Raw genomic sequence first — 11188 nt, forward strand, 5'->3', positions numbered from 1 at the left:
GTCTTCCCGTGCGTCTTTCCATCCTGCAGTGCTTCACTCTTGCAGTTCATAATCTCTTCGTTTCTCTATGTGTTCTCTGAATTGGTTCTTGAAATCTTTAATCCAAAGTGGTTCTTGAGAACTTTAATCCAAAGCGGTTCTTGAAATCTTTAACCTAAAGTGTGGTCGTGCCTGATGCCACTTTTCCCCTTTCTCTAGCTCCTCCGTTTTGACGCGTTACCCCGTCCACAATGTGGCTTGGAATCTACTTTTCCTTCTCCCGGTATAATCTGTATAAGAAAAGAAAAAGAAAGCACTCTCATTTCACACTATGAACAGAAGGAACGTTCACATGATTCACGGAGAAAGGAAGCTTCGCAGTGAGGTTTCTAACAGCACTTTGGTGTCTCGCGTCTGCTTTCTCACTTGTTTACTTCGTGCAGCCTTCGTCCGACCGCGACTCGGCCGTCGTCGCGTTCCGTCGGAGGAGACGACACGATAAGCGCGCATTTGCACGCGCGGGGGCGCGTTCCGGGGACGCGAGCCGTCAGCCGCCTCGAGCCTCAACGAGACGCTGGGGACTCTCCGTTGCGTCTAGTGGGTCCCGCGACATGTCTACGCGACAGTGAGGAACAAAGCAAAAAAAAAGGGGGAAAGAAACGTGAGGTAGCGTATGGCCTACGGCACGTCGTGCGATTTTGCATCGCCACGTCACAGTTTGATCTGGTGCGCCGTCCCTCGTGTGCCTGTCAACGCGGAGACCGCTGCCACGTAGAACTACCAAATCGCCCACCCCTTCCCGTCTCCACCACCTGCTGCCACTGCCGTCTTGTGGGCCCATCACTGTCGTCGATGACGGAGCAGGTAAATGCACGAGGACTTGAGTGATATGATAACCTCTTTCATAACCGGACATCAGATTCACCTTAATGCAAAGTCCACAGAGACCTCACTTCACAGCGAATGTTGATCAACGCACGAAATAAAAAAGGCTCGGTCGTGTATTGCGTTTATCTCTTTCAAAAAGCACGATAGATAGATAGGGGCGGTTTGAAGGTCATCTCGGAGCACTCGAATCTTTCCTGCGCGTCCAACCTTCCCCGATTAATTGAGCGGCATCTGTTCGCTCGGAGATAACAACACTCGCACAAATACGAGGAAACTCCGCCACGTTATGCCCAAAATGCCCTTTCTGCTGTGTACCCTCGTGTCAGCGTGCCGCAGCCCGCATCAGCGGGACCCACAGTGGCGGGTGTACTAGCTTGGGCCCCGAGTCAGGGTTTGCCTGCAGGGCCATTTAGGTCATTTGGAGCCTCCTCGGTCGCAAGAAATTTCCAAAAGCCCGGCATTTGTGGGTTTTAGGGGACAGGGCGAGAGAGAGAGAGAGAGAGAGACGAGTTGTTCTCGAGGCCGCCTTCTTCTCTACCTCCGGAACGATTTCTCTCTTGATTGGGTCGAGACAACCGAGGAATCGTGGTTCTTGGTTTGGATTGTGGTACGGGAAAGCTAGGTTTGGTGACGTGTGAAAGCAGGTGAGAATCATCTGTCGTGGTTCCCGTCTCCTTGTTGTTCTTGCGTTAGGGTTTGACGGCCATCTCCTGATCTTGTTCGGTTTACCGTTTCTTGGTTCTAACCGGAAAATTGGGATCTTGATCTGCCTTAAGGGCCTCTTCCGGGGTTATGTCTGTGATCGGAGGGTTAAGTTTTGTGGTCTTTCATCCCTGATATTGGTTTCTTTATGCTTTCTTTTATGATACTTTTAGGACGGTGGGATTTCGGTTCGATTCTTGGATATGGGTTTTTCAATTTTGGAGCTGTTTGAAGGTATGGGCTTCTAAGTTTACTGAGAATATAACTGTGCAAGTTGCAACCTTCGTGTTTTCTTGACAATGAACCGAGAACGAAAAGGTCCTATTACTTGAAGCTTTATCTTTACTATGAGACACATGACTGACTAAGTTAATTTGTGGCTTGGATCTTGCTATCGGCCATGTTCCGTGATGTAGCTATAGCTTCTTCTGTTTCTTTATATTATTGGTTTACTTAAGCACGGGGCAATGATATTCAGGTGCTAAATTAATAATATAAATAAAATGGATGTTTCCCTCTTTAGATTTTTTTTTATGTTTCAAGTGTTTTTCACTCTTCTATTGTATTTTTTTTCCCTACATTTTTGCTCATTATATTAGTGAAATTTGGAGCTAAACTTGTAAGCAGGTTCTTGCCGATTCTGTGTCTTGGAATATCCGGTTATACTAGATAATCATACGTATGTCTCTATGTGTTCCTCATCCTCAATAGTGCCAACTGTCATTGAATCGATTGAACTGCTTTAACTTGTAAAATTGATTGGTCACTTGCTTTGTACCAATCTGACTTAGGTCAAAAAAACACAGTAAGTTAACATAAATTAGTCTGGTAGATAGTTATATTCTGCACAAATTTTGACTCTGTACTTGTCATTTGCGAAAGGAAGAAAATTTCTCTCTATAGGTGTTTTCCCCTTATCTACCTGCAGTTACCTATTTCTTATGTTCATACATGTATGTTCTGAATGAATGCTTTTTAATACAATATCAATAGGTAAAGTTGAAGCAATTTTCAGTATTGCTTTGTAGGTAATTTGCTGGTTCCATACCTGACCTTATTTGAATAGAATGTTTTATGTTTGTTTCATCTTGTTTGTATTTTCTTATTTCACCATAAAGCTGATTTTTGTTTTTAAATTTGTTAGTTGAAATGCAGCTGCTTCACTGAAGTTATGCATCTGCTTTTGCAATATCCTTCCAACTAAAGTTTCGGTTGGAGTTCCCATCTGGTACGTTCTGGAAGGGTGAAAATAACATGCTTGCTTTCAGAGATATGGAATTGTGTTAGGGTTTGAATGCCCTGTGCAGAAACAAGCAGCTTATCAAATAAATGGCCACAGAGAATCCTTTGAGATTCATAGGGAATAATGGAGCTGGAAATTGGACCCTTAATAAGGACACATCACAATTTGCATCATCAGACAATATAGTTTCAGAAGAGTTGGGATCGCTTCTAAAAGGGCAAAGGTTCCATGGGAACAATAGCATCACTGGCCTCAGTCGAAGTGGAAGTGCACCTCCTAGCATGGAAGGCTCTCGTGCAGCGTTTGATATCCTGGAAGACCGGACTGCTGACTTGGATGGCAGCTTGGAAAACTTGAGCAATGCAGCTCAAAATTGTAATTCTGAAGAGCAACTCTGTGCTCATCCAGCTTACTTAGCATACTACTGTTCAAATGTGAATTTAAATCCGAGGCTTCCTCCACCTCTTATCTCTCGGGAGAATCGGCATTTGATGCAACACAATAGTGGGTTTGAGGACAATAGGAGAATGCCCTCATTTGATGACAGCAACAAGGCATCTTTCTTTGTCTCTCGACCTGCCCTCTCTACTCACGATGAGGAACCTGAGGATGATAGGTCACCTAGAGTGGAACATACTGACTGGATGAAGGCTGATGTTGTTTCTGGGCATTTCACTCCTTCACCAGGACACTTAGCTCAGGTAATTGTTTTAAATAGTTTGAATTTACTGATGGCTTGTTGGCTTTTTTTTTTCCTGTTTGTAGGTGGGGAAAGAGCATTTGCATCTCAATATTGCCCTTTTCATAGAACCTTGTCTTTTGTTTTCGGTGCATTTCCTAGCTGGCCTCTGCTCAACGATTTGTTGTTGGTCTATGATTATATAACTTGGACTTTGTTTCTTATTTATGTAATCTTAAAGACTCTTCAACAATGGTTTAAAATACTGGTCAGAATAGGAAGTCCAGACTGGTGTCAGTAATGGATCATAATGCTTGGTATAACACTTATGATCAATAATGGATCATGAAATTGTTTGACTTGTCCTTTGGAGGTGACACTCAATGGAATGGCATGGCAACAACCATCACAAGACTATGGTAGCAAACTAGAGCAACAAATAACTAAATGATAACCAAATTTGTAACATCAGAGTGAAAGGACGAGAAGGTAGGAGACTGTGGATTGTTAGAAGACTACAAACTGAAAGAAATTATTTATCAAATCAAAAATATTATCCAAAAGAAACATTACTTAGACGAGAAGATCTAAAGAAGCATAGTTTCTTTTATCCAAAAATTTATGTTAACATCATTGCCACACATGTTTATGCATTAAAGTCTATCTATAGATTAACAATTCAACCACTGTCAAGATTAGTAAGATCTTTACCTCATCTGCTTCCAGTTTGAACTCATCTACTACATCCTAAAGTTATGTTATCTTTTTATCGTTTCAGATGTAAGCCTAAGATAATGATAATGTAAGATTTATCCTACACAAATCCAACATCTAAAATTTAATACAAATATTTTATGATATATAAAAATTTAAAAACCGAAAACTAGACTCAAATAACCTAAATACTTTACTCCTAAATTAGGATGCATCAAGGAAAAACTAAAGTAGGACAATATTGCTACATCTTGGGAGGCCTGATTTTGGAACTTATTGTGATATATTGTGGATTGTTGTTGCTGGTATTGAGCTTACTGATCCTAGAATGGAACTACGTGACTTGCGCCTTGTTTCGCAGTATAATGTGCCTAATCCTGTCTTGTGCTCATGCATGTGCTAAACAGTATATATGGGCGCCTCAGCCCAATAGAAACTGTTTGGTAGGGTGAGAGAGCATCTCTTTGGTGATAATCCTCTGGTCCTGTTAGGGTCTCAAAAATAAATATTGTATTAGCTATCCATATAGTGACAAGTGATTTTATTACTACTTTTTGTCTGAGTCCAGTGGACATAAGGTCCTCTCAGAAGTATTCTGAGATTTATGATTGGTGTGCATAAATTTCTTTTGATATTTAATATGTCATATGTGGATACTGTCCCTCTTGAAACTTGGTGGTTTGTAATGTTCCAGAAAGATTTTCCCCAGACTTCATCTCCTGTGTATGCTGATCATTCTCATCCCTCGAGTCACATAATGTTAGAACAAGCACCTAATCAAGATGCCTTTCTGAACCCTCTACAAGAATCTTCAATGGGCATTACTGAACCAGAGACAAGATCACCCAGTATTGCTGCCAATGCTTGTATTCCTCATCTAGGCTCCCATTCAGTTCAATCAATGTTGAATGACAATCTTGGTGGCACGCCAGTTACATGCTCAGCATCCACTGACAAGACAGTGAACCTACACCAAGGTGAAAATGAATCAGTCAGTGGCACACTACTTTAGACAACAGTGTTTTACATGGTAGTTTGGTTTTTTCAGGTTGTGGTAATATTGAAGATGATTTGAAGAACCTAAGGTTGTCTTCTGATGGCCACAGAAGGCATCAACCACAGCAATACATGCAGCAAGTTGGCATTTACCCACAAAGCTCATCTTCTCATGCTCAGATTGGTCAGTCTCAGGTTATTGTCCAAGGACATTATCCTCAAAGTACCGGGGATCGTTTTTCTCATGGCCAACCAAAGTTACCCTCGGTTGAAGTTCAGCCTTTGTTGCAATCCTCTGGCATTGCTCCATTGTATGTCACAGCAGCTGCATTTGGAACTCCATATTACCACAATTTGCAATCTTCTAGCCTACTTCCTTCCCAGTTTGGCATAAGTGGATATGCATTGAATCCCTCACTAGTGCCTCCGCTTGTTACTGCTTATCCTCATCATCGTAGTGGTATTCCAGTGCCTTTTGAGAATGCTGTGGGCCCAAACTTCAGTGCTAGGGCTTCTGGAGTTTCTGATGGGGGAAATGTTTCTGGAATCGACATGCAGCACTTGCATAAGATATACGGGCAGCTGGGTCTAGCTATCCAGCCTCCCTTTCCAGATCCTTTGTATGTGCCTTTTTATAATTATCCCTCTTTGGATGCATATGCTGCTGCAGGTCAATATGATCCAACAATCTCCAGGGGAGGTTCTGTGGGAAGCTCACCAGGTACTTATGATCCACAAAAAGCTCCAGGTCCTGCGCATTTACCTGATCAGAGGCCCCAAGTCATGAGAGTTGGTGGTGTCAACACTCTCAATCTCAATGCTATAACAGGAGGCGCTGGTAGTCCCAGTTATTATGGGAGCTCTCCAAACAACAGTGTCCTGATGCAATTTCCTAGCTCCTCGCTTGCCAGTCCTGTTTTTCAAGGATCAACAGTTGCTGGAACAAGCTTTTCAGGAAGGAAAAATGACAATATTAAATTTCCATTCGGCTCTGAAAGAAATGCTGGTTCTTTATCCGGATGGCAAAACCAAAGAGGACGTGAGAAGGTTGATGAACCAAAATCATACTCTTTCCTTGAAGAGCTAAAGTCCAACAGAGCTCGTAGATATGAGTTGTCTGATATTGCTGGGCATATTGTTGAATTTAGGCAAGTCAATCCTCTTTTTCCTGATTTTGGCCTCCTTTTTAATTGTGGTACTGGAGCTTTTATATGATGTATTGATATCATTGCTGTACTTTTTTGCATCAGCGCTGATCAACATGGGAGTCGATTTATTCAGCAAAAGTTAGAGACTTGTAGTGTTGATGAAAAAGCATCAGTTTTCAAGGAAGTTCTTCCGCATGCTTCTTCACTAATGACTGATGTTTTTGGGAATTATGTAATTCAAAAGGTATGGTGATCTAAACATGTCACTCTCTATTTCTGGGATCAATTTTATCATAAACTTGTAAATTGTAATCTGTAATTTTGTTTTAGTTTTGAGACTTGTCATTAACGTGATGAGGATTTTTTTTCAATTAATTGCTCTGTCCTTGCAGTTTTTTGAGCATGGGAGTCCTGAACAGAGGAGAGAACTTGCTAATAAGCTGGTTGGCAATGTTTTGCCTTTGAGCCTTCAGATGTATGGCTGTCGTGTAATTCAAAAGGTATATCTTTCTTCTAGCTATCTTTAGGTCCATTTTACGCCATCTTATATATTTTCTTTGTTGGAGTTTAAATTCTAATTATCATATTGCTGTGTGAGATATCATAAATGGCCAGTGTGACCTTTATGTCAGGAGCGTTGAATTGTGTTAACTAGATTTAGCATGATGTTGTTTGGATGCAAAGATGGAACATGTTTCTGCCAACAGATGGCCGAGTTTATTCTGCTTCGAGAATGCGAACTTTGTCAGATTGATTCTGAAAAGTCACTTGTCTTCTGTTCAGTTTGGGAACCTTTAACTACAGAATCTGGTACAATTTTTCCAATTCCAGTTACATTCTGGTCAACTCGAACTGCTTGATCATTTCCAACCATTCTTTTCATCTGTTACTAGGGACAATTATCATCATCATCATCATCATGCATGATTTTCCAAGAGCATTGATGCTAAATCTCATCCTCTAGGTGCTTATATTGTGTGTTTGTCCAAAAACATGATGTATCTCCAATTATTGATAAATTTTAATATTTTATCATTTGCACATATGAATTTGTGCAGTTATTATTACTTTTTAAGTTCATATCTGACGCACAATTTTAGATATATGTAATTTGTGTTCAAGCGTTAGGGTAGATACTCATTTACATTGAGACATCTAATGCTCAAGTTTTTGCAGTTTGTCTGAGTCTTGTCTAGTTATCTTTGTAGAAGGTTACCGAATTAGCACATGTAAAGACTAATGTATCCTTTTCACTTACTTTCAGCAAGAGATTATTGTGCCTAAAATTTTATACCTGCTGCATATATGGTCAAAATTAACAAAGTTTTTGCAGTTAGGCTAAGTCTTTGTTTTAAAAATTGTAATCCCTTGAGGTTATTGAGCCATATGTTCAGGCTCCCAGAAGTAACACTTTCAATAGGTGGGGACATTTTATAAGCTTTCTGGTTCCCTTTGACTTCATCTCCTTGCAGATCCTTTAATTCTTGTTTTCTTCTGATTGTAGGCACTTGAGGTTATTGAGCTTGATCAGAAAACACAGCTTGTGCAAGAACTTGATGGAAATGTTATGAGGTGTGTTCGAGATCAGAATGGGAACCATGTAATTCAAAAGTGCATTGAGTGTATACCAACAGAAAAAATTGGATTTATAATATCTGCATTTCATGGTCAAATTGCAACACTTTCTACACATCCTTATGGTTGCCGAGTAATTCAGGTTAGAAATTGCTATTTTCTAGGTGGTATTTTGGTTCTGAGAACAGTTATACAATCTGCTTTTAATATTCTAAACTAAAGCATATCCTCTCCTATCTGTAGAGAGTCTTGGAACATTGTACAGATGAATCTCAAAGTCAATGGATCGTGGATGAGATTTTGCAGTCAGCCTGCCTGCTTGCACAAGATCAGTATGGCAATTATGTCACACAGGTATGTTATTCAACCTTGCGCATCGGTTCATCTCATTCTTCTATTTGAGTGATGTATTTGATAATCATTTATCACTTGAGGTAATTGGAAACTCAGCACCTTATGCTTAGTTTTCAATTTCATGTGTTGAGTTGTCATGCTTAACTTCAAATCATGTGTTTATCTGTCATGCCAGCATGGTGCAAATACCTCGGTGGTGCCGTACTGTGTTATTTGAATGACAGCATCACACTGAGCAGTAGGCTTTAATTGCACAAGTATTTTTGTCCAATTGAAAATGTTAATGCCCGTTAAGTTATAATCTCTTGTAGAGCAAATATATTCACTTGATCATGAAGTTGGGTATTGGCTTGGCCTGTGATTCTTTCTTGACGAGTCTGCAGAACCATGTGGTTCCCCTCCTGCTCAGTTGCACGTAGCTAATTAGGGTTAGGCATAGCTCCATCATGATGACCCTCAATACTTCATTTATTGGTAAATGCATCAATTTACATGTCCAATAGTGGAAAGGCCGGCACACTGATGATTTCGTTTTTGACCAGCAAATGGATTGGAAGGTGCATCAGTTTACATGGCTGATAGTGGGAAAGGCCACCACACTGATGGATTCTTTTTCGACCAGCCAATGGATTACCCATTTTATACTTTTCACACGGTTTACATGCTTGACTAGAGACAAGGCAGAAGAATAAGGGACCATTTTTTAGAGCCTTTGATCCCATGATTGAATAATGTACATGGTAATTGACTTCACTTATATAGATGATCTCCAGTTCAAATGGGGAATTTTTATGCAGTAAGTTTCTCTCACTTCTCCCTGTTTCTTAAGTAGTAACTGTATGATCAAGGGGGTATCTTAATTCCAGACAGGCCCTGATCTTGAATTACTGTATCGTATCTTAGTGCAGTGTTGTAGAGGAATTAGAACACTATATATTATGACAATATTTTTCGCTGGGAACCACTTATACATCTTCAGTTGTGATTGATTTGTGTTCTGCTTAGTAAAACTTTCCATGTTGATATTATTTGTTACCTACAGTCACATCTAACTTAATAATATTGTTTTTAGCATGTTTTGGAGAGGGAAAAACCACATGAAAGAAGCCAGATCATCAGCAAATTATCTGGACAGATTGTTCAGATGAGCCAGCACAAATTTGCCTCAAATGTTATTGAGAAGTGTTTGGAGTATGGCAATACTGAAGAAAGAGATCACTTGATCAAGGAAATACTTGGACAAACTGAAGGAAATGACAATTTACTGGTTTGTGCAAAACCTTAATAAATTATCAAATGAGATGCTTTAGTAGTTTTTGATGATTTATTCTCCAAATCAGGACTTGTTTTGGTGATAATTGATGAGTGGACTTTTTTGTCATAATTTCATTTGTATTTTGGTTGCTCAAGTCATTCCTAGTTCCGTAACTGGGAAACGAAAACCAGTAGCGTGCCATATGTTGTGACAAAAAAAAAAAAAAAAGGGGAAGAGATCAAATAGGTTGTGCATCTTCTTAATTTAGGGCTAGAACTCTAGGTGATTTTTCATTATTGCGTGATGATAAGCTAATGCTCAATAGCTCAATAGCTTATCATCTAGTAGTAGGAAACTTATTTTTATGGTACCGTAGGCATTCCGAAGCTTTTTGGCAAGATCTTGTTATGGACTTCAAAGTATTTTATTCAACATGAGTTCAAGAAACAATGTTCATGCTTGTAGTCACATCTGCTCCTTTGTTCATTCTCAGTTTAAGTAACATGAGCTCATCCTATAATATTTCTAAATTTGAACATGTCTAGCATGTATACGATACCATTTTCTATGGTCTATTGTGTTTTTAATGCATTCTGTTTTACATAATCCTTGGTGAATCATTTACCAGAGGCAACATGGTATTTTCTTGGCTCATGCGTATGATAGAACATTCAACCTATATGATGTTGTCAAATTTTTTCGGAGCAATTAAATATTTTTAAAGAATTATGAAAAATATTGATGAAGCCTAGCAGTAGCAATCGAGGTTGATACAAGTTCGTTTCCATTACAGTTAATTTGGCGGAATATTACTTTAGAAGTTTCTTTTGGTTATATTTTTCTGGACCAAGTGATATATACCCTACAAGATATCCATGAAGTTTGGGTCTAGAGGATACTGGGGATTTGATTTACCAGTCTTTAGCATACACTCCCGTAATTTGATGTTTGCACTTTGGCATTTCTCCTTTTTCAGGTAATGATGAAGGATCAATTTGCAAATTATGTGGTTCAGAAGAGTCTTGAAACATGCACAGATAATCAGCGTCAAATCTTGCTCGATCGCATAAAAGTTCATCTGCAGGCTTTGAAGAAATACACCTACGGGAAACATATCGTTGCACGAGTTGAACAGTTATGCAGTGAAGGTGTGGACTCATGCTCAACTCACTAGGTCGTAGAAATTATTCATTATGAAGAAAAGGATGTGCCATCTCAAAGAACATTTCTGAATTCACAGTTATCTTGTTTTTGGTATTGGGCAATTTTGTGATTTGCTCTTTTATGGCCAGTCCAGATTTTTCGGAATCATGAAATGTGAAGCAAAGTTGGCTGCATGGCAACGCTGCTGAATCCCTGAGATGAACCCCATAAGCTGCCGCTGCTGCTGCTGGTGGTGCACTGGTTCATGAGAAGGAACCAACGTCTCCTATAATGCAGTGAACTGATGTACACAGGTCAGTGCTCCTAAAAGTAGATCGATGTCTTAGCTCTATATATTGTATGTGGGAACGATGTCATGTGTATCTATAGGACGAGCCTAGCGTATGTAAGGGTTACTTGGTTTAAAAGGGGTTTGCATGTCCTACAGGATCAATTGTAGTGCTGATGGGGAAGAGAAGCATTCGTTCGATGAATCGTTGCTAAGCATCGTG

At 39.8% G+C, this 11188-nt stretch overlaps 1 protein-coding gene across 2 annotated transcripts; it reads left to right on the plus strand.

Annotated features, from left to right (window-relative positions):
- The first annotated feature begins 1314 nt into the window (after positions 1 to 1314).
- LOC103973131 (pumilio homolog 5) lies at positions 1315 to 11130 on the plus strand. Of its 2 annotated transcripts, XM_018821307.2 has the most exons (11): positions 1316 to 1511; positions 2714 to 3513; positions 4900 to 5182; positions 5254 to 6349; positions 6452 to 6593; positions 6742 to 6849; positions 7854 to 8066; positions 8168 to 8278; positions 9351 to 9545; positions 10510 to 10681; positions 10826 to 11130. In XM_018821307.2, the coding sequence occupies exons 2-11, from the start codon at positions 2899 to 2901 to the stop codon at positions 10852 to 10854; spliced, it is 2964 nt and encodes a 987-aa protein (XP_018676852.2). In that variant the 5' UTR covers positions 1316 to 1511; positions 2714 to 2898; the 3' UTR covers positions 10855 to 11130. The 2 variants fall into 2 exon arrangements, with proteins under 2 accessions (XP_064997394.1, XP_018676852.2); XM_065141322.1 differs by lacking the exons at positions 9351 to 9545; positions 10510 to 10681; positions 10826 to 11130 and adding an exon at positions 8821 to 9074 and having other exon boundaries at positions 1315 to 1511.
- Positions 11131 to 11188: the final 58 nt, after the last annotated feature.

The sequence above is a fragment of the Musa acuminata genome, chromosome BXJ3-3, assembly GCF_036884655.1.
Source record: "Musa acuminata AAA Group cultivar baxijiao chromosome BXJ3-3, Cavendish_Baxijiao_AAA, whole genome shotgun sequence".
Taxonomy (NCBI): Eukaryota; Viridiplantae; Streptophyta; class Magnoliopsida; order Zingiberales; family Musaceae; genus Musa; species Musa acuminata.